This window comes from Notolepis coatsorum (assembly GCF_963971535.1).
Source record: "Notolepis coatsorum genome assembly, contig: SCAFFOLD_794, whole genome shotgun sequence".
NCBI lineage: Eukaryota > Metazoa > Chordata > Actinopteri > Aulopiformes > Paralepididae > Notolepis > Notolepis coatsorum.
Genome location: NW_028170324.1, coordinates 70,142 through 94,574, shown reverse-complemented (window position 1 = coordinate 94,574; position 24,433 = coordinate 70,142). Strand labels below are relative to the sequence as shown.

Sequence of the window (24,433 nt, the reverse complement as noted above, 5' to 3'; positions counted from 1 at the left end):
GTCCTCTCTCTCTGACCTCTCTCTCTCTCTAACCTCTCTCTCTCTCTGACCTCTCTCTCTCTAACCTCTCTCTCTCTCTGACCTCTGACCCCTCTCTCTCTCTCTCTCTCTCAGTGGGTAGGATCGTCCTCCCGGGGTCCTCTCTCTCCCTGACGTACTTCGGCCGCGCCTGCAGTCTCAGGGTGGAGGCCGTGAGAGGGGAGGACGGCGTGACCCTCCAGCGCCCTCTCCTGGGCCCTGACGCTGAGGGGGAGGGGGAGGAGTCGACCTCTGTGACCTCTGCTCTGGACTCCACCTCGCTGACCTGTCCCTCCAGCTGAGTCGCCTCGCCGTCGAGGAGGAGGACGGCACCGGGACCCCCGAGACCCCCGAGACCCCGAGAGGACGGCCAGCGGGGGCCCCACCGCCAGCACCCCCCGCCTCCCGGCCACGCCCCCCTCACCGCCCCCCTCACCTCCCCCCTCACCTCCCCACCCGGGGGGGAGGGGCGCGGCCTCCAGCGGGGACGTGTTCTACAGCGTCTCCCTCGCCACTAAAGTGGTCCTGCGGGGGGGACGGAGGGGACGCGAGGGGGGCCCGGGGGGGCCGTCGGGGGAGGAGGACGTGGCGGGGGTCACCGGGTCAAAGGTGACGTACGACACCATCGGGGGTCTGAGCAGCCAGCTGGCCGTCATCCGAGAGACCATCGAGCTGCCTCTGAAGCACCCCCAGCTGTTCTCCAGTTATGGTACGTCCCTCTGAAGCACCTGTTCTCCAGTTATGGTACGTCCCTCTGAAGCACCCCCACCTGTTCTCCAGTTATGGTACGTCCCTCTGAAGCACCCCCAGCTGTTCTCCAGTTATGGTACGTCCCTCTGAAGCACCCCCAGCTGTTCTCCAGTTATGGTACGTCCCTCTGAAGCACCCCCAGCTGTTCTCCAGTTATGGTACGTCCCTCTGAAGCACCCCCACCTGTTCTCCAGTTATGGTACGTCCCTCTGAAGCACCCCAGCTGTTTCTCCAGTTATGGTACGTCCCTCTGAAGCACCCCCAGCTGTTCTCCAGTTATGGTACGTCCCTCTGAAGCACCCCCAGCTGTTCTCCAGTTATGGTACGTCCCTCTGAAGCACCCCCAGCTGTTCTCCAGTTATGGTACGTCCCTCTGAAGCACCCCCAGCTGTTCTCCAGTTATGGTACGTCCCTCTGAAGCACCCCCAGCTGTTCTCCAGTTATGGTACGTCCCTCTGAAGCACCCCCAGCTGTTCTCCAGTTATGGTACGTCCCTCTGAAGCACCCCCAGCTGTTCTCCAGTTATGGTACGTCCCTCTGAAGTACCCCCAGCTGTTCTCCAGTTATGGTACGTCCCTCTGAAGCACCCCCAGCTGTTCTCCAGTTATGGTACGTCCCTCTGAAGCACCCCCACCTGTTCTCCAGTTATGGTACGTCCCTCTGAAGCACCCCAGCTGTTCTCCAGTTATGTACGTCCTCTGAAGAGCCCCACTGTTCCAGTTATGGTACGTCCCTCTGAAGCACCCCAGCTGTTCTCCAGTTATGGTACGTCCCTCTGAAGCACCCCCACCTGTTCTCCAGTTATGGTACGTCCCTCTGAAGCACCCCCACCTGTTCTCCAGTTATGGTACGTCCCTCTGAAGCACCCCCACCTGTTCTCTAGTTATGGTACGTCCCTCTGAAGCACCCCACCTGTTCTCCAGTTATGGTACGTCCCTCTGAAGCACCCCACCTGTTCTCCAGTTATGGTACGTCCCTCTGAAGCACCCCCAGCTGTTCTCCAGTTATGGTACGTCCCTCTGAAGCACCCCCAGCTGTTCTCCAGTTATGGTACGTCCCTCTGAAGCACCCCCAGCTGTTCTCCAGTTATGGTACGTCCCTCTGAAACACCTGTTCTCAGTATGGAACGTCCCTCTGAAACACCTGTTCTCCAGTTATGGTACGTCCCTCTGAACACCTGTTCTCCAGTTATGGTACGTCCCTCTGAAACACCTGTTCTCCAGTTATGGTACGTCCCTCTGAAACACCTGTTCTCCAGTTATGGTACGTCCCTCTGAAACACCTGTTCTCCAGTTATGGTACGTCCCTCTGAAACACCTGTTCTCCAGTTATGGTACGTCCCTCTGAAGCACCCCCACCTGTTCTCCAGTTATGGTACGTCCCTCTGAAGCACCCCCACCTGTTCTCCAGTTATGGTACGTCCCTCTGAAGCACCCCAGCCTGTTCTCCAGTTATGGTACGTCCCTCTGAAGCACCCCCAGCTGTTCTCCAGTTATGGTACGTCCCTCTGAAGCACCCCCACCTGTTCTCCAGTTATGGTACGTCCTCTGAAGCACCCCAGCTGTTCTCCAGTTATGGTACGTCCTCTGAAACACCTGTTCTCCAGTTATGGTACGTCCCTCTGAAACACCTGTTCTCCAGTTATGGTACGTCCCTCTGAACACCTGTTCTCCAGTTATGGTACGTCCCTCTGAAACACCTGTTCTCCAGTTATGGTACGTCCCTCTGAAACACCTGTTCTCCAGTTATGGTACGTCCCTCTGAAACACCTGTTCTCCAGTTATGGTACGTCCCTCTGAAACACCTGTTCTCCAGTTATGGTACGTCCCTCTGAAACACCTGTTCTCCAGTTATGGTACGTCCCTCTGAAACACCTGTTCTCCAGTTATGGTACGTCCCTCTGAAACACCTGTTCTCCAGTTATGGTACGTCCCTCTGAAACACCTGTTCTCCAGTTATGGTACGTCCCTCTGAAACACCTGTTCTCCAGTTATGGTACGTCCCTCTGAAACACCTGTTCTCCAGTTATGGTACGTCCCTCTGAAACACCTGTTCTCTAGTTATGGTACGTCCCTCTGAAACACCTGTTCTCTAGTTATGGTACGTCCCTCTGAAACACCTGTTCTCTAGTTATGGTACGTCCCTCTGAAACACCTGTTCTCCAGTTATGGTACGTCCCTCTGAAACACCTGTTCTCCAGTTATGGTACGTCCCTCTGAAACACCTGTTCTCTAGTTATGGTACGTCCCTCTGAAACACCTGTTCTCTAGTTATGGTACGTCCCTCTGAAACACCCCCAGCTGTTCTCCAGTTATGGTACGTCCCTCTGAAACACCTGTTCTCCAGTTATGGTACGTCCCTCTGAAACACCCCCACCTGTTCTCTAGTTATGGTACGTCCCTCTGAAACACCCCCACCTGTTCTCTAGTTATGGTACGTCCCTCTGAAACACCTGTTCTCCAGTTATGGTAAGTCCCTCTGAAACACCCCCACCTGTTCTCTAGTTATGGTAAGTCCCTCTGAAACACCCCCACCTGTTCTCTAGTTATGGTACGTCCCTCTGAAACACCTGTTCTCCAGTTATGGTAAGTCCCTCTGAAACACCCCCACCTGTTCTCTAGTTATGGTAAGTCCCTCTGAAACACCCCCACCTGTTCTCTAGTTATGGTACGTCCCTCTGAAACACCTGTTCTCCAGTTATGGTACGTCCCTCTGAAACACCCCCACCTGTTCTCTAGTTATGGTACGTCCCTCTGAAACACCTGTTCTCTAGTTATGGTACGTCCCTCTGAAACACCTGTTCTCTAGTTATGGTACGTCCCTCTGAAACACCCCCAGCTGTTCTCCAGTTATGGTACGTCCCTCTGAAACACCTGTTCTCCAGTTATGGTACGTCCCTCTGAAACACCCCCACCTGTTCTCTAGTTATGGTACGTCCCTCTGAAACACCCCCACCTGTTCTCTAGTTATGGTACGTCCCTCTGAAACACCCCCACCTGTTCTCTAGTTATGGTACGTCCCTCTGAAACACCCCCACCTGTTCTCTAGTTATGGTACGTCCCTCTGAAACACCTGTTCTCCAGTTATGGTACGTCCCTCTGAAACACCTGTTCTCTAGTTATGGTACGTCCCTCTGAAACACCCCCACCTGTTCTCTAGTTATGGTACGTCCCTCTGAAACACCTGTTCTCCAGTTATGGTACGTCCCTCTGAAACACCCCCACCTGTTCTCTAGTTATGGTACGTCCCTCTGAAACACCTGTTCTCCAGTTATGGTACGTCCCTCTGAAACACCCCCACCTGTTCTCTAGTTATGGTACGTCCCTCTGAAACACCTGTTCTCCAGTTATGGTAAGTCCCTCTGAAACACCCCCACCTGTTCTCTAGTTATGGTAAGTCCCTCTGAAACACCTGTTCTCCAGTTATGGTACGTCCCTCTGAAACACCTGTTCTCCAGTTATGGTACGTCCCTCTGAAACACCCCCACCTGTTCTCTAGTTATGGTACGTCCCTCTGAAACACCTGTTCTCTAGTTATGGTACGTCCCTCTGAAACACCTGTTCTCCAGTTATGGTAAGTCCCTCTGAAACACCTGTTCTCCAGTTATGGTACGTCCCTCTGAAACACCCCCACCTGTTCTCCAGTTATGGTACGTCCCTCTGAAACACCTGTTCTCCAGTTATGGTAAGTCCCTCTGAAACACCCCCACCTGTTCTCTAGTTATGGTAAGTCCCTCTGAAACACCTGTTCTCCAGTTATGGTACGTCCCTCTGAAACACCTGTTCTCCAGTTATGGTACGTCCCTCTGAAACACCCCCACCTGTTCTCTAGTTATGGTACGTCCCTCTGAAACACCTGTTCTCTAGTTATGGTACGTCCCTCTGAAACACCTGTTCTCCAGTTATGGTAAGTCCCTCTGAAACACCTGTTCTCCAGTTATGGTACGTCCCTCTGAAACACCCCCACCTGTTCTCCAGTTATGGTAAGTCCCTCTGAAACACCTGTTCTCCAGTTATGGTACGTCCCTCTGAAACACCCCCACCTGTTCTCCAGTTATGGTACGTCCCTCTGAAACACCTGTTCTCCAGTTATGGTAAGTCCCTCTGAAACACCTGTTCTCCAGTTATGGTACGTCCCTCTGAAACACCTGTTCTCCAGTTATGGTACGTCCCTCTGAAACACCCCCACCTGTTCTCCAGTTATGGTACGTCCCTCTGAAACACCTGTTCTCCAGTTATGGTACGTCCCTCTGAAACACCTGTTCTCCAGTTATGGTACGTCCCTCTGAAACACCTGTTCTCCAGTTATGGTACGTCCCTCTGAAACACCTGTTCTCCAGTTATGGTAAGTCCCTCTGAAACACCCCCACCTGTTCTCCAGTTATGGTACGTCCCTCTGAAACACCTGTTCTCCAGTTATGGTAAGTCCCTCTGAAACACCTGTTCTCCAGTTATGGTACGTCCCTCTGAAGCACCTGTTCTCCAGTTATGGTACGTCCCTCTGAAGCACCCCCACCTGTTCTCCAGTTATGGTACGTCCCTCTGAAGCACCCCCAGCTGTTCTCCAGTTATGGTACGTCCCTCTGAAGCACCCCCAGCTGTTCTCCAGTTATGGTACGTCCCTCTGAAGCACCCCCAGCTGTTCTCCAGTTATGGTACGTCCCTCTGAAGCACCCCCACCTGTTCTCCAGTTATGGTACGTCCCTCTGAAGCACCCCCAGCTGTTCTCCAGTTATGGTACGTCCCTCTGAAGCACCCCCAGCTGTTCTCCAGTTATGGTACGTCCCTCTGAAGCACCCCCAGCTGTTCTCCAGTTATGGTACGTCCCTCTGAAGCACCCCCAGCTGTTCTCCAGTTATGGTACGTCCCTCTGAAGCACCCCCAGCTGTTCTCCAGTTATGGTACGTCCCTCTGAAGCACCCCCAGCTGTTCTCCAGTTATGGTACGTCCCTCTGAAGCACCCCCAGCTGTTCTCCAGTTATGGTACGTCCCTCTGAAGCACCCCCAGCTGTTCTCCAGTTATGGTACGTCCCTCTGAAGTACCCCCAGCTGTTCTCCAGTTATGGTACGTCCCTCTGAAGCACCCCCAGCTGTTCTCCAGTTATGGTACGTCCCTCTGAAGCACCCCCACCTGTTCTCCAGTTATGGTACGTCCCTCTGAAGCACCCCCAGCTGTTCTCCAGTTATGGTACGTCCCTCTGAAGCACCCCCACCTGTTCTCCAGTTATGGTACGTCCCTCTGAAGCACCCCCAGCTGTTCTCCAGTTATGGTACGTCCCTCTGAAGCACCCCCACCTGTTCTCCAGTTATGGTACGTCCCTCTGAAGCACCCCCACCTGTTCTCCAGTTATGGTACGTCCCTCTGAAGCACCCCCACCTGTTCTCTAGTTATGGTACGTCCCTCTGAAGCACCCCCACCTGTTCTCCAGTTATGGTACGTCCCTCTGAAGCACCCCCACCTGTTCTCCAGTTATGGTACGTCCCTCTGAAGCACCCCCAGCTGTTCTCCAGTTATGGTACGTCCCTCTGAAGCACCCCCAGCTGTTCTCCAGTTATGGTACGTCCCTCTGAAGCACCCCCAGCTGTTCTCCAGTTATGGTACGTCCCTCTGAAACACCTGTTCTCCAGTTATGGTACGTCCCTCTGAAACACCTGTTCTCCAGTTATGGTACGTCCCTCTGAAACACCTGTTCTCCAGTTATGGTACGTCCCTCTGAAACACCTGTTCTCCAGTTATGGTACGTCCCTCTGAAACACCTGTTCTCCAGTTATGGTACGTCCCTCTGAAACACCTGTTCTCCAGTTATGGTACGTCCCTCTGAAACACCTGTTCTCCAGTTATGGTACGTCCCTCTGAAGCACCCCCACCTGTTCTCCAGTTATGGTACGTCCCTCTGAAGCACCCCCACCTGTTCTCCAGTTATGGTACGTCCCTCTGAAGCACCCCCAGCTGTTCTCCAGTTATGGTACGTCCCTCTGAAGCACCCCCAGCTGTTCTCCAGTTATGGTACGTCCCTCTGAAGCACCCCCACCTGTTCTCCAGTTATGGTACGTCCCTCTGAAGCACCCCCAGCTGTTCTCCAGTTATGGTACGTCCCTCTGAAACACCTGTTCTCCAGTTATGGTACGTCCCTCTGAAACACCTGTTCTCCAGTTATGGTACGTCCCTCTGAAACACCTGTTCTCCAGTTATGGTACGTCCCTCTGAAACACCTGTTCTCCAGTTATGGTACGTCCCTCTGAAACACCTGTTCTCCAGTTATGGTACGTCCCTCTGAAACACCTGTTCTCCAGTTATGGTACGTCCCTCTGAAACACCTGTTCTCCAGTTATGGTACGTCCCTCTGAAACACCTGTTCTCCAGTTATGGTACGTCCCTCTGAAACACCTGTTCTCCAGTTATGGTACGTCCCTCTGAAACACCTGTTCTCCAGTTATGGTACGTCCCTCTGAAACACCTGTTCTCCAGTTATGGTACGTCCCTCTGAAACACCTGTTCTCCAGTTATGGTACGTCCCTCTGAAACACCTGTTCTCCAGTTATGGTACGTCCCTCTGAAACACCTGTTCTCTAGTTATGGTACGTCCCTCTGAAACACCTGTTCTCTAGTTATGGTACGTCCCTCTGAAACACCTGTTCTCTAGTTATGGTACGTCCCTCTGAAACACCTGTTCTCCAGTTATGGTACGTCCCTCTGAAACACCTGTTCTCCAGTTATGGTACGTCCCTCTGAAACACCTGTTCTCTAGTTATGGTACGTCCCTCTGAAACACCTGTTCTCTAGTTATGGTACGTCCCTCTGAAACACCCCCAGCTGTTCTCCAGTTATGGTACGTCCCTCTGAAACACCTGTTCTCCAGTTATGGTACGTCCCTCTGAAACACCCCCACCTGTTCTCTAGTTATGGTACGTCCCTCTGAAACACCCCCACCTGTTCTCTAGTTATGGTACGTCCCTCTGAAACACCTGTTCTCCAGTTATGGTAAGTCCCTCTGAAACACCCCCACCTGTTCTCTAGTTATGGTAAGTCCCTCTGAAACACCCCCACCTGTTCTCTAGTTATGGTACGTCCCTCTGAAACACCTGTTCTCCAGTTATGGTAAGTCCCTCTGAAACACCCCCACCTGTTCTCTAGTTATGGTAAGTCCCTCTGAAACACCCCCACCTGTTCTCTAGTTATGGTACGTCCCTCTGAAACACCTGTTCTCCAGTTATGGTACGTCCCTCTGAAACACCCCCACCTGTTCTCTAGTTATGGTACGTCCCTCTGAAACACCTGTTCTCTAGTTATGGTACGTCCCTCTGAAACACCTGTTCTCTAGTTATGGTACGTCCCTCTGAAACACCCCCAGCTGTTCTCCAGTTATGGTACGTCCCTCTGAAACACCTGTTCTCCAGTTATGGTACGTCCCTCTGAAACACCCCCACCTGTTCTCTAGTTATGGTACGTCCCTCTGAAACACCCCCACCTGTTCTCTAGTTATGGTACGTCCCTCTGAAACACCCCCACCTGTTCTCTAGTTATGGTACGTCCCTCTGAAACACCCCCACCTGTTCTCTAGTTATGGTACGTCCCTCTGAAACACCTGTTCTCCAGTTATGGTACGTCCCTCTGAAACACCTGTTCTCTAGTTATGGTACGTCCCTCTGAAACACCCCCACCTGTTCTCTAGTTATGGTACGTCCCTCTGAAACACCTGTTCTCCAGTTATGGTACGTCCCTCTGAAACACCCCCACCTGTTCTCTAGTTATGGTACGTCCCTCTGAAACACCTGTTCTCCAGTTATGGTACGTCCCTCTGAAACACCCCCACCTGTTCTCTAGTTATGGTACGTCCCTCTGAAACACCTGTTCTCCAGTTATGGTAAGTCCCTCTGAAACACCCCCACCTGTTCTCTAGTTATGGTAAGTCCCTCTGAAACACCTGTTCTCCAGTTATGGTACGTCCCTCTGAAACACCTGTTCTCCAGTTATGGTACGTCCCTCTGAAACACCCCCACCTGTTCTCTAGTTATGGTACGTCCCTCTGAAACACCTGTTCTCTAGTTATGGTACGTCCCTCTGAAACACCTGTTCTCCAGTTATGGTAAGTCCCTCTGAAACACCTGTTCTCCAGTTATGGTACGTCCCTCTGAAACACCCCCACCTGTTCTCCAGTTATGGTACGTCCCTCTGAAACACCTGTTCTCCAGTTATGGTAAGTCCCTCTGAAACACCCCCACCTGTTCTCTAGTTATGGTAAGTCCCTCTGAAACACCTGTTCTCCAGTTATGGTACGTCCCTCTGAAACACCTGTTCTCCAGTTATGGTACGTCCCTCTGAAACACCCCCACCTGTTCTCTAGTTATGGTACGTCCCTCTGAAACACCTGTTCTCTAGTTATGGTACGTCCCTCTGAAACACCTGTTCTCCAGTTATGGTAAGTCCCTCTGAAACACCTGTTCTCCAGTTATGGTACGTCCCTCTGAAACACCCCCACCTGTTCTCCAGTTATGGTAAGTCCCTCTGAAACACCTGTTCTCCAGTTATGGTACGTCCCTCTGAAACACCCCCACCTGTTCTCCAGTTATGGTACGTCCCTCTGAAACACCTGTTCTCCAGTTATGGTAAGTCCCTCTGAAACACCTGTTCTCCAGTTATGGTACGTCCCTCTGAAACACCTGTTCTCCAGTTATGGTACGTCCCTCTGAAACACCCCCACCTGTTCTCCAGTTATGGTACGTCCCTCTGAAACACCTGTTCTCCAGTTATGGTACGTCCCTCTGAAACACCTGTTCTCCAGTTATGGTACGTCCCTCTGAAACACCTGTTCTCCAGTTATGGTACGTCCCTCTGAAACACCTGTTCTCTAGTTATGGTACGTCCCTCTGAAACACCTGTTCTCCAGTTATGGTACGTCCCTCTGAAACACCTGTTCTCCAGTTATGGTACGTCCCTCTGAAACACCCCCACCTGTTCTCTAGTTATGGTACGTCCCTCTGAAACACCCCCACCTGTTCTCTAGTTATGGTACGTCCCTCTGAAACACCCCCACCTGTTCTCTAGTTATGGTACGTCCCTCTGAAACACCCCCACCTGTTCTCTAGTTATGGTACGTCCCTCTGAAACACCTGTTCTCCAGTTATGGTACGTCCCTCTGAAACACCTGTTCTCCAGTTATGGTACGTCCCTCTGAAACACCTGTTCTCCAGTTATGGTACGTCCCTCTGAAACACCTGTTCTCTAGTTATGGTACGTCCCTCTGAAACACCCCCACCTGTTCTCTAGTTATGGTACGTCCCTCTGAAACACCCCCACCTGTTCTCTAGTTATGGTACGTCCCTCTGAAACACCCCCACTTGTTCCGTGTCTCCTCTGACATTAATAGGGAGGTGTAGTGGTTACGTCATTTTCGTTTTTTCCTGTTCCACCCTCTGTTCCACTTAATGTATTTCCCCATTGACCATTTCTAAATCGCCTCGTTTTAGATAAATAAAGCATTAACGTTGGCATGGTGTACCTTTCTGTGCGTATTCATCAACATGAAAATATTTGCAATTAATCGTAAAGGTAGCAAAATAACAACGTTTATGTTTTCGTTCGCTGGGAAACTACACTGCTATTTGGCGCTGCTGACTGACGTCACCACAGCGTAGCCTCCTGCCTACTAGTCACAGACCTAGGATCAGATTTCCCTTACATTCCATAAGCTTAACAATTCATACAATGGGAAAATAACTGACCCTGAATCTGTGGCTAGTATCTCTCTGGTGATTAGGCTTGGGCGGTATGACGGTATGACGGTATATTAGACAGGGTCAATTTTCAGAAAATCATAACCCTGAAGGCATTTCGTGTTTATTTTTGGTACACAACATTTCTAGAGGTATTAAGGGGTGCTGAATCCAAATCTGCTGTATACCAAGCTCAAAAATGTCAAATAAGGCCTCAAAATTGAGAAATCCAACATGGCCGCCAGCGCCAGGCTGAAATCTATTTAAGTGCATCATATCTTTTTGACTAAACAAGGTAGAAACATGAATGAAATGTGTTTTTATATGTTTGCATACATGATGAATTTAAAATCATATCCTAATTTTAGATCAGTTGTGAAAATGTTGCTTGAAACTCATATTTATAGCAGAAACTGTGGTCGTTATTGATGCATAACTCATCAACCAAATAACTTAATAAGAAAGAAAAGAAGGATGATCCCAGGTCATGGATTTATTCATCAAACTCCTTTCTCTTAAATTTTTTATCAACATGCCATTTATGCAAATTAGATAGTCATTAATATGCGTAGTAGCTTAGGTACAGTAATTTATTGTCAGTCATCAATCGTATTCAGGCAGGTGTCACAGGTCTTGCAGTTGCATGATTCATCCAATGCCACTTTTCCTGAATAGAATAGAATAGATTCTAATATAATAAAATAAAAATATTATTTTACCATATCAATATAAGTGAATGTTCAAGTTTCTTTATTAGTGTTGTCATACAGCATACAGAATACTTTGCATGAAATGTTTCTTTCTGTGTTGCTCCTGAAAGTGTGCTAGATAATAACAAGATAGTATGAAATAAGTATAATAAGTATAAAATAGAAAGTCAAGAAGTCAAGTACATAAACAAGTGTAAACAACAAAATTGTTCAGTGTATCTATATACAGTATGTACAGCTGGTACACAAATGGTGAGGTATAGCTTAGCTTGTGGTGCCACCTTGTAGTGGTGAGGTGCAATAAGGAATGAGAATGATGTGCAATTTCCTTACCAATAATATAAATATAAATATAAAGTGTAAAGTGTGTCTAATGTGGTAAAGTGGGTGCTACAGTGTGTTGTTTATTTAAGTGAGTGTATGTGCGCTGTGGGTGTGTTGATGGTTTGCTTATTGTTCATTGTTCATTCATTGAGCATCCTGATGGCCTGGGGATAGAAGCTCCTTCTGAGTCTCTCTGTGCTTGCCATGAGACTCCGGTATCGCTTGCCTGACCGCAGCAGTTCAAAGAGGCAGTTGTTTGAGTGGCTGGAGTCTTTGATTATTCTCTTAGCCTTGCCCATGCACCGCTTGTTGTAAATGTCTTGGAGAGTGGGAAGCCCACCTTCAATTGTGCGTTCGGCTGAACGGGCCACTCTCTGTAGTCTGCTGCGGTCTTGTGCAGTGCTATTCCCAAACCAGGAGGTGATATTGCCAGTCAGGATGCTCTCTATTGTGCATGAGTAGAAGTTCTTGAGGATCTTCTGACTCACGTTGAACTTCCTTAAGCGCCTAAGGAAGTAGAGGCGTTGTCGTGCCTTCTTGATAACACTGTCAATGTGTGTGGTCCATGTCAAGTCCTCGGATATGTGGACTCCGAGGTACTTAAAACTGTTCACTCTCTCAACCGGTGCCCCGTCGATGCTGAGGGGGCTGTAGTCCCTGACCCCGACCTCCTAAAGTCCACAATCATCTCCTTTGTTTTGCTGACGTTCAGGGAGAGGCTGTTCTCTTGACACCATCCCGCTAGAACCTTAACCTCTTCCAGGTAGGCCCTCTCGTCGTTTGCAGAGATCAGGCCCACCACTACTGTGTCGTCAGGAAATTTGATGATTGTGTTGTTGTTCCGCTGTGCCACACAGTCATGTGTGTACAGGGAGTGGAGGAGGGGACTCAGGACACAGCCCTGGGGGGCCCCTATGTTGAGAGTGATGGATGAGGAGGTGCAGTTGCCTGCTCTCACCACCTTGGTCAGGAAGTCCAAGACCCACTGGCAGAGGTCATAGTTCAAGCCCAGGTCCCTGAGCTTGGCTATGAGTTTGGAGGGGATTATGGTATTGAATGCTGAGCTGTAGTCGATGAATAGCATTCTCACATAGTTCCCCTGCCTCTTGTCCAGGTGTGATGCTGCTGTGTGCAGCACATGGGCTATGGCGTCCTCTGTGGACCTGTTGGGGCGGTATGCAAATTGCAGGGGGTCCAGGTTGATGGGGAGGGAGGAACAGATGTAGCCCTTCACTAGCTTCTCAAAGCACTTCATGGCTATGGAGGTGAGAGCTACAGGGCGGTAGTCGTTGAGGCAAGCAGGCTTGGATTTTTTGGGTACAGGGATAATGGTGGACTTCTTCAGACAGGTGGGGATGACAGCCTGTTCTAAGGACAGGTTAAATATGTCAGTAATACCAGGGCCAGTTGGTCGGCACAGACTTTTAGGACGCGGCCGAGGATACCGTCCGGTCCTGCTGCCTTCCTGATATTCACTTTCTTAAACGTCCTCCTCACCTCATGTTCTGTTATCCTGAACACTGAGTCTCCATCAGCAGTGCCCCCCCCCCCTCCATTGCAGTGGTTTGTAGGCTGGTGCTGTTATTCCCAGCCTCAAACCTCGCATAGAAGGTATTGAGATCATTTGCCAGTTGGATGTCACTGTTCAGATTGAGGGAGGTGCCTTTGTAATCTGTCATCGTTCTGAGGCCCTGCCACATAGCTCTAGAGTCAGCCTGTTCAATTTGATCCCTGTAGCGCCTTTTTGCTTCTATTACTGTCCTCCTAACATTGTATCTCGCCACCTTGTGGTCATTCATGTTGCCTGTCACAAGCCTGGCATTGTATGCTGAGGTGCGCGCTTTCAGAGCCTCGCGGACGGATTTGTCTACCCAGGGCTTTTGGATTGGGTAAACTCTAATTGTGGTAGAGGGGATTGTTTCTTCTACCAAAGTACAAACAAAGTCCAGCACTGTTTCCGTGTAGTCATTAATATTATCTGTGTTATCGCGGAACACCCCCAGTCTGTACATTCTAGTGCCGCTTGGAGCGTCTCCTCCGACGCCACCGTCCAGCGCTTCACCTCTCGCGATACTACAGGAATGCGCTTGAGACTTTGTTTATACTGCGGTACAAGAAAGATGGTGTCGTGATCTGACTTGCCGAAAGGACTGGCAGCATGTGATTTGTACCCGCTCTTAAATTGCAAGTAGCAATGGTCTAAAATATTCCCGCCTCTGGTAGAACAAGTCACATGCTGGTAGACGTTTGGCAGCACTTTTCTCAGATTGTGCCTATTTTGATGGATTGGTCATGGTATCTGTCAAAGACGACATCTACTCTCTGGTATTTTGCTCCCATCTTCAACACGGTGTCAGTGAACTTGTTGGCATAGTCACCAAATGTTGTAGTGTCAGGTGGCTTTCCGAGTGCCATTACCAGAGCTTGGCCATCAATGACCAGGCAGCTGGGTCCTTGAAGGGTAAGATCTGCAGGGGTTTTAACTTGTTTCGTCAGTATATTTGCTAACACAGACTTGTTGGTGGAATGTAGACTCCCGTTAGTTGTGGCCAGAGATGGCGGGATGGGCATGAACTCATGCTGGAGGATATTGTCAAGGTCTACCTTACGACCTGCTCTGTAAGCTGTGATGAGCCTTTGTAGAATCTGCCTGTCCACTTTGATGGTGTTTTGCTTGTTCTTGGAAAGTTGCACAACTTCATACAAAGAGGCAAATGTCTTGGCTTTGTTCTTTCGAATGGGTGATTTCAGGTTCAGGTGCTGGTCACTATCTGGAGGTTCACACAAAAGTTTGTCCACAAACATGTTCAGTTGTGCCTGTCCAAGGTGTTCTGCGCCAAGTATGGATTCTTGAATCTCCGGTGTGACTACGTCCTTGTTGATGTATGTAAGAAAACTTACAAAAGCACATTTAATTCAGGTTTGTACCTTGTGTAGTCATCCTTAACTCATTAAGCCCCACCATTTATTTTTAGAAAATTCGCCTAAAACAGCATGCTTACATTAAAAGGCTTATATATCCAGATTTATAAGAGCTACTTTCATAAACTTGGTACCTGAAGAAAGCTAAGACTTGGGGGATTCTAATGTTGGTGTCCAACACTGTACAGGTATTACCAAATTGCTGTAGTATTCCTGCAAACACTGAAGAAATGTAATTTTTTTTATCCTTGCCTATACAAAGATTACAGTTAGACAGTCAAAAACACCCTGTTACTCATGGTTGCACCCCAGCTATATTCCTACATTCTTCCTCCATAGGTGCAGATGTTCTGTGCAAAGTTTCATGTCAGTAGAATAAAAACTGTGGGTTTAGCACCTGTTCTTGTGGAGAGAGGGCCTGGTGCTGGCGGCCATGTTGGATTTCTCAATTTTGAGGCCTTATTTGACATTTTTGAGCTTGGTATACAGCAGATTTGGATTCAGCACCCCTTAATACCCCTAGAAATGTTGTGTACCGAAAATAAACACGAAATGCCTTCAGCACTTTATACAAGCACATTTTCTGAAATTCTGCCTAGTCTATATCAGGGTATTTAGAAATCCCGACGGTATTGAAAATCAATACCGTCCGTCACCGTCAAAATCACAGATGCGCTTCAGTTTCTATAACAGTGAAACGGAGTTTTGAGTGTAGTGCACACACGCGCCAGCAGAGGGCGAGACCGCTCTAGTGGAGCGAGTGGGTCACAACGGTGTTCACGTTTTACGGTAATGTTGCGACAGTGCTGTGAAAATACCGTAAAGCGTTGTGACGAGAGTTGGTGTGTGTTGTTGTGGAGCAACTGGTGGAGCAAGCAAATAATCCGTCTCTTATTATATGTGAACTAAAGAGTACACGGTGGTTTACACAACAGCCCCCACCCGCCTTTTTATTGTATTTGTACCGTCCTGTACTATCCGCTGTCAGCTGTTTATCTCTCTCTGTGAGCTACTGAGCTTGAATAACTAGCGTTAGCTCTGCGGCTAATCTTAGATTACCCTGAACTAAATCAATGACTAGGTTATAAAGCATTCGAGTAGTTTTCACTACACATAGAAGTAGCCAAACAACGGGAGAATTTCGGGAGCATATTACCAAAACCCAGGCAATTTCTAGCCCTTAAGGAATCAAATAGTCTGCCATGGCTACATGCTAACGCTAAAACGGTGCGGGCTTCTAACGGTGTGGGACTACCATTCTGAGAGCTGACGATGATTTGTTTACGGGTTGCCCCCCCCCCCCCCCCCCCCCGCTGATGAAAATGAAAGTCATACCGTGCACCGGGGTATTATGACATAAAGGTTTGACGGTGTGAAAAAAAGGATACCGCCCAAGCCTACTGGTGATCATATCCATTTATCAGATGAAGCCAAACACCATTTCTAAAAGCAACAACCACGTTATCATTATTTGTATTCACTGTAGGGCTGACCTTCGAATTTCTTTTGGAATACGAAGCTTCAGGGCCGAGATTCGATTTTAATTCGAAGCTGCAAAATCAAAAAAAGAAATAATAATATGTAAAGTGCAGAGTTTGACCTCATCTTAAATAACAAACAGCATTGCTTGTTGTAATTAACAAAGAGAGGCAGAGTTGATTTAGCCAAAAAATATATAAAAAAAAAATCATATGTTTTAATTTTTTTATAATCAAATTTTCTTTTCATATTCGAATCCCATGCCCATCGAACGAAGCTTCGAAGTATTTAAGACAGCCCTAGGGCTGACCTTCGATTTGTTTTTGGAATTCGAAGCTTCGGGGCCGAGCTTCGATTTTAATTCGAAGCTGCAAAATCAAAAAAAGAAATAATAATATGTAAAGTGCAGAGTCCGACCTCATCTTAAATAACAAACAGCATTGCTTGTTGTAATTAACAAAGAGAGGCAGAGTTGATTTAGCCAAAAAATATATAAAAAAAAAATCATATATTTAAATTTCTTTATAAACGGATTTTTTTTTCATATTCGAATTCCATGCCCATCGAACGAAGCTTCGAAGTATTTAAGACAGCCCTAGGGCTGACCTTCAATTTTTTTTTGGAATTCAAAGCTTCGGGGCCGAGATTCGATTTTTATTCGAAGCTGCAAAATAAATATATATATATTTTTTAATTGTTAAATAGTTTTTTTATTATAATTTTTTTTTATGTTGTGGGACTTGTACAGCACTTTGTTCAACTTTGTCAGTGCTGTAAAGTTTAAACCTTTTTAAATCTTAGACAAACTAAACACTTTGCTTCCATGAAATATTGTAAGCCGTCATTTGAGGCTTTATAAAAGCAGCACAATGAACACAAAGTCAGTGCCGAGTCCGACCTCATCTTAAATAACAAACAGCATTGCTTGTTGTAGTTAACAAAGAGAGGCAGAGTTGATTTTCCAAAAAAAAATTAAATATTCATATATATATATTTTTTTTACATAATCGAATTTTATTTTTATATTCGAATCCCATGCCCATCGAACGAAGCTTCGAAGTATTTAAGACAGCCCTAGACAGCCCTAATTCACTGCATATTAAATCACTATTAAATCATTGTTTCGTTGTACATATTGTGTATAGTTTATAACGTTATTGTTTTTAGGCGGGCTCTACATTTAAAATGGTTATCTCCTCTTTGTATACTTTTTAGAGAATATGCTATACAGCGTTATATATGTGACTTGCTCTTACAAAATCACATTGACCCGAAAATACATTTTGAGATGTATAGACCAATGGAAAGAGGAGAATGTTAGCTTTCCAATGATACCAATACCACCTTTCTACTCCAAATATAAAGCAAGTTATTACAATAGTTAGTTACTACATATCGGATGTTCGCAAAACCTTATTGTGGAGAAAAAAGCCTTCAAAGTTTTCAGTTAATTAATTAGAATAAATTTATTTAATTAATTAATTTTTTTTTTTTTTTTTTTTTTTTTTTTTTAACTCACACACCTGGCCCGAGGGACAGAATGTCTGGGACATGCAAGTAGATCTCAAAGTAATATCCTGCAGGGACCCTCAATGGGGAAAACACGTACATAGGATGAAATCTGAGAACACACACTTAACGTTAGATCATACAAGTAATTTTCAACGCCTTGGCCCGAGACAACAAACACCATGCTATTTTTCAACATGGCATCAAGGATATCAATGACGTTATGCTGCCACCTCAGTTTACAAAAAGTAACAGCAGTCACGTTAACAAAACTATAAGCTAAACTAACCTAAACATTTCACATAACTGTACCCGTGAATGGGACACACACAACCAGCAGGTCAAACAATACAGTCGGTCGCTCGCTCCAGCTTGCATCAAGCTACAGAACAGAAAAATGCACATTAGCAACTAGCAACATGTGCATAAAAGCAGCGTGCACTTCCGTCACCTCTCAGTCAGTAATAAAGGTATTTACACAAATTATCAGCGAACTAATTGTGGTCTACATAAGTTACAGTGAGTGATAAAATTATACTGATGACTTTTCCATGTGATCACTTAAATTATAGTATTAACAGTTTTTCTATACGGAGCGAGGAGCAGAGCATCTTACTCACAGCTGAAGACATCTTTCTGCTGTAGGTTAACCACAATGCACCGGTATTATGAATCGCACCACAAAAGCCTTGACTTTTTCATACCTGTAGGTGGTGCACTTGTACATTAAATAAAAGGACTTTTATTTACAATGGCTGCTTGACCCAAATTATTCACAATTTAACAATACTAAAATGGTATTACTAACATACTGTAGCTGAACATCATTCTTCACACCGTTACAAATGCATACACTACACTCACTCACTCACACACACCTGACCGAGGGACAGAAGGTCGGGGACATGTAATGTCCTTGGTCTCCTCAGTGCAATAGTCTCTTATCTTGTCGAAGAGGTACCATTGCCTTTTGGCATCCAGTCCTGGCCTCTCCTGCTGACATGGATCTTCCTGCCTCACCATTGCATCAGGGCGCAGTAGCTCAAACTCTTGCTCTGGTGAGTGTTGGAACTCCTTGGCCAGGACGACCCCAGGCTTTTGGTGTGTGAAGCGGAGGTGGTGAAACCGCTTGATTCCGGGTAGTGGGCGGTAACTGGGGGATAGGAAGGTTTGCCAGTCATACAATGGCACCAAACCCTCCCCAGACTCCAACCCAACCAGCTGCGGGATGTTCACACCGCTGACTGTGCTTTGTCTCACTGCCCAGCAGATGTCTTCAAGGCAGGAGACAGGTGTGCGGCGGAACTTCTGCTTGAAAAGCCCAAAGCACCAGTCAGGGGCAAACTTGGTGTGACCCACCAAGAGGAAGTTCAGTGAGATGGTGTCATGCAGGCCCACCATGCAGCGCCAAGCACAGTACCAGAGCATGTATCTGTTCTTGTTCTGCCCGGAACAATTGTCGCAGTGCAGCTGCAGATGCCTCTCCCCAAGGCCATAGTGTGCAAAAAAATGGTGGAGGTAGCTGATCACTGCATTAGACCCTTTGCTGCTGCAGTGGGCCTCGTCGATCAGGTAGTTTACCTGCTGGGGTACTCCCTCGCAACAAACACCAAATACTCCACACTTTCTTGGCACAAGAAAATATACTGGGCCAGGCTGAAGAGGGTCACTGGGGTAGTGGACCTGCAACATTAAATGAAGAAATGTATCAGCTGAATGAAAGAATATTGTAAATTACAAATGGGTGATAATTCAATTACAGTAATTAAACTAACCTGCTGTGCAAAGTCAAAACTGTAATGTACAGTTACATCTCTACTGCATGGTGGGTTAGGGCCAAGCTTAGCAGAGAGATCCTCTACCACCACCTTGCATCTGTCGGTCATCCCCCGTAAGATGTCCCGCTCCTTTCCCACCAGGCGTAGGTGTTCCTCCTGCTTCTGAAGTTTGGCAGACTTCACACATTCGGGCAGGTTGGAGCTCCGATATATGGCCACGTTGTGTTTTTGACACTGCCAGCAGAGGTCCGTCATTGGTTTGCCAATTACAATGTATGGCAGAAGTTGGCACCACATCTTCCGGAAAGTGCTGTTGCCAGCAGCACGATAACCTGAACAGTGAACACACAGTGATAAAATAAGACAGGTTCGTAGTAGCAGTAGTCCACTTAAGCAAATCAAGGGCCTAATTTATAATGAGCCATTAATCATTATTATTGTCAAATAACACTAATTAATCAATCAAATGCAATGAAAGCATTTATTTTCATTTTGAATCATTTTTATCAACACAAAAAATATACATTCATAAAATATTGATAGATGAGTATGTATAATTTATGTGTGTTAAATGTAACATTTCTGGTGTTTCCTTTAATAATAAAAAAAAAAATGTGTCACCTGTTTGTATGTCTGCAGTCATAATAACAAGTATCTTAAGACAAAGAAAATATTAAGACATACACACCAGTTTCATGCATTGACGCCTTGTACTTCCGCCACACAGAGGACTTAGTCTCCGTTGTTGGAAGCACACGGATGTCTGCCCTCTTGAAGCCGGGAATGCGTCCTGGGAGTGACATGGCACAGTCATCTGCAAAGTTGCTGATGAATCTCACGATCCTCGTGATGTCTTCATATAGAAGCACCTTCTTGTTGGCCAAGCGACCCCCACCCCTCTTTATCCTGGGAGCCACACCATACTCCTTGTAGAATTTGATGGTTGCCGTGAGCTTGTCTTGTGAAATTCTGAAACACATAAACATGGACATTAAGCCAAATAAGAACGTGAGAAATAACAATCTATTTATTGTGCAAACACAAAGCAATGAACTGTATAGGATGCAGAGGGGAGTTTGTTATGATCGTTAAGGAAATCTATGAATGACATTAGACTAGTTTTTAACTTTTGTAAATAGAATATAATGCATTTATTTATCATTGTCACAAGAGTAAGTAATCATTGGTGATTATATTCTAAAACAAAACACTTGTAGCTTTCAGAAAATGTATTGTTGGGCAATGTTACAGCATGCTTTTAAAGTTGTGGACCCAGTACTGGGTAACCCTAACCTAATTATAATAATGCATTGATTTGTTCCAATGTCTTTAATACAAAAATAATACTTACACATGAAGAAACTTGAATGTTTCTCTGCATATTTGTTGGCCATCTATGAAATAAGACGTCCTCTGATGCGTCCTCTCCTTCTGATCTTTCCTTTTGGAACATAAAGTGTCTTTGGAGAGGTTCATGGTGCTGCTAATCTTTCCTAACAGGAACATGTGTTTTTCACCTGGGACATGACACCAAAATTACCGTTATTCACTGCCATCAGTTAAAAACATGCATGTCATCACTCACACAATTATGATGCAGCTATCACAGTCTAACAGTACTGAAGTATCAGTCTCACACTCGCACTGTTTCTTGCAGCATACACACTGAGGATAGAAGTAATTTGATCTCTCATCACTGCTCTGATTTCTTTCACACTAGTAACTATTTCAACCTCGCAGCAACAATAGGTATACACCAGAGAGAGAGAGACACACAGATACAGAGAGAGAGATAGACTCTCTCTCTCTCTCTCTCTCTCTCTCTCTCTCTCTCTCTCTCTCTCTCTCTCTCTCTCTCTCTCTCTCTCTCTCTCTCTCTCTCTCTCTCTCTCTCTCTCTCTCTCTCTCTCTCTCTCTCTCTCTCTCTCTCTCTCTCTCTCTCTCTCTCTCTCTCTCTCTCTCGCAAAGTGGATAAGTTCTTACCAGCAGTCAGCTCTTGAATCTGGTCGCGCATTTTCACCATATCTTCAGGAGTAAACCGCGTACAGCAGGCTTGCCCTTTGTTAAGCTTGCAGGTACAAGCAAATAAACGAGCCTTTTCGAGATTGCATCCAACCTCAACACTTGCGTATTCGCCCTGTAGTCTTTGAAGCACTCCAGCTGTCGGGTCTATTAAAAAAAGAGGTTCTCCATCTCGCTCCATCTCGCTCGTCTCTTCTTCATCACTATCCGAGACCGAGAGCTGCAGCGGTCCCACAGAGTCTGAATCTGAGGTCTCAGTGTCACTGGATGAGTCCGAGTCCGAGTCTGATTTATTAATATCAATATGATCAGGTCCCGGTGCAAAAAAATAATCACTAATAAGCTGGCGCCATCTATCACCAGACTCTGCAGACAGCACCGCATTGCTGTTTAACAGCCGAGCGATTACATCTTCTTCACCCCGGTCCGGATCGCAGGATGCCATTATAAACTAAAATAGAATACAAATCTAAAAAGAAAACAGATGATACAGATGTAGAGTGTAGACCGATCGATACCAGCGTTAACGTGTTGGCTGGGCCAGCATAAGCATAACGTTGACTTGACCGTGAGCTCTGACAGAAGTCATCCTTCGCGCGACTTGTATAGCAACACTCATTGATTGGACAATCAAGAGACACACAAACAAACAAACAAGCCTATCATTCATAGTTATTCTTGTTGCCATGCTGTGTCATGTGTCAGAGAAGATTGGCAGGGCGATTGACGAGTCGGGAGGAGACGGGAGGAGACGCTTCAGTAAAACTGCGACTTGATTATTATTATTGTTCCCCCCATCTCTCATTGCTACGCTTCAAAATCATATTTCCCAGTCGAAATGAGAAATAATATATACATATTATGAAAGCCAAGGTGTTGTTTTATTAGAATAATGTTAAAAAAGAAAAGAAAAAAAAGTGAAAAAAATCCGCGGTTTGACAGAAAAAGGTGTATTCTATGTAAATGAGCAATTGCGACATCCGACTGATTCTGTGAGAGCACGTCACATATATCGTTCTTATTTACTTTTGTCCTCGCAGACAAAGTATTCTGCCAGGGAACTTATGGACACGACAGTAGTAGTTATAAGGTTTTTGAGCTTGTAACGTTAGTTAGCTACCGTGGCATCAGCCGGACGTGACGTGTAGCTAGCTAGCTTGCTAGCCGGCATGATGCATGTAGTGCACAGGTCTGAGAAGAGGACCTGTACATTTTACTCGGTCCCGAAACGCCTCTACATGCCCCGATTTAAAATGGTTAACGACAGTAGACATTGCTAACATCTAGTACGTTTAGCGAGGTAACATTAACGTTAGCTAGGTAGCTAGCTTGGTATCAGCTGGCCGTGACGTGGATCAGGCGACTGAATAGGGCTGCCTAGTGAACAACAGGCTGCCTACTGGTAAATGTAGTTATTTTTTTACAACAAATTTAAAACCTTATAACTACCTTTATTTCAACCAAAAATGCTTAAACAAGGCTTCCGTAGGGAGAGGCACACGAGATGGCTGCTTGAAGTTGTAGCTCCCGACGGTCGATTGAGATAACCTCTCCAAATTCAAAAGAAAAGCTCAAACAATAATGAAATACTCGGAAATAAGTGAGAGGACATAAACTATGAGTCGAAGGAGTCGAAGGAATTGTAAGAAACGGGAGAAAGACGACGAAAACGGCGAGATGGACAAAGTAAGATCAACTAACATGGGTGAAGATGGCGGCGGTGAAAACACGACTGAAACAATTCAAGAGGGACTTGCCAACATTAGCAGAGAGATACGCGACCTTAAGACAGAACTGAAGAACGACTTGAAAACGACACAAGAAGAATTAAAGACAGAACTGATGACAGAACTCAAAGATTTTAAAAAGGAAATTAATCAAGAACTGAGAGCTAACGCACTACAGGCCAAAGCACAAAGCACCAGAATACACGAGGCAGAGGCGCGCATCGGAGAAACAGAAACATGGAATATGACAGTCAAGGAAACACTCCTCATGTCTTTGGAACAGCAGAGAGCCATGCAAGAAGCGCTAACGGACATGGAAGGGAGGTCCAGAAGAACAAATATGCGCATCTATAACGTACCGGAGGGAACGGAGAAAGACTGCCCTCTCCCGGAGTTTATTGATAAGCTGCTAAGAGCTGAGCTCTCACTACCGACAGATACCGACCTGCAGATCCAGAGGGCCCACAGAGCATTGGCTCAAAAGCCAGGACCCGATGCACCACCTAGGTCGATTATAATAAACGTCCTCCAATTCACTACCAAAGAGATGGTCATCAGTAAAGCCTGGCAGAAGAAGATCGAGATCGAGGGCAAACGCTTGTCGTTTGACCATGACTACGCAACGGCGGTGATGCAGATGAGAAGAGAATATGGTGGCATCAAAAGGGCACTGAAAATAAACGGGATTCGGTTCCAGACACCCCTCGCTAAGATCCGAATCCACTGGGACTCCGGCACACGTACATACGACAGCGCCGAGGAAGCCGCACAGGATCTGAAGAAGAGAGGAGTCGCTGTGGAGGAGCCAGCCCCCCGCGCTGCTAGAACAGACCAGGACGAGCGACTACAGCGAGGACAACCGTGGCAGCGCGCTGGAAGGAAGGAGAGACACCCGGGAGACGCGAGCGAGAGGGGGAGAGGAACAGCCCAACGAGCAAAGAACAGACTGCAGGACTTTCAATGTACCACCAGCAAATAAATCTCAGGGTGAGAAATACATAGCATAATAAGACTGGTGAGTTAAGTCAACGTGACGTGAGTGAACTGCCCGAATATGTCGCGGACTATGGGCTGTATTGTGTTGTTTTGACTCGCTTAACGCTAGACGTTCCGAGTTTTTGTTGGATCTAATGTGGACTAGCTGTAAGCTATTCACGTGAACGCTGAATAGCCCCTTGACCCAAATGACTGGATGACTATTAGTCTCCCTTTTTTATAGTTTAACAGACTCCACTTGATTATTGAAAGACCGACGAGAGTCACTCAGGCACGCTGTAGGTAGACTAGACACTTTCTCTTTTTTTTCCGCGGGGGCCTGCACTTGAGTGGAGTCTATCCCCCCCACCCCAACGGGACCTAAGCCATGGGATGGCCAGCGAACGTCTGTTTTTGGAAGCCAAGTATTGTTTTTGTTAATGTTACACCTGTTCTCTATGTGTATATGTCTAACTGTTCATGTTTAGTAATGTGTGAATTCCGGG

The 24,433-nt window shown here is 46.6% G+C and overlaps 1 protein-coding gene across 1 annotated transcript in view; it reads left to right on the top strand.

Annotated features, from left to right (window-relative positions):
• Window positions 1-316: 316 nt before the first annotated feature.
• The window catches only part of LOC311248556 (ATPase family gene 2 protein homolog A-like), a gene marked incomplete at both ends in the record, with an annotated part of 62,028 nt that continues 37,911 nt past the window's right edge, over window positions 317-24,433 (top strand). The window contains one exon of the mRNA XM_084339419.1: window positions 317-727. Within this exon, the coding sequence (XP_084195545.1) occupies window positions 317-727 (411 nt within the window). The remainder of the gene's footprint in view (window positions 728-24,433) is intronic.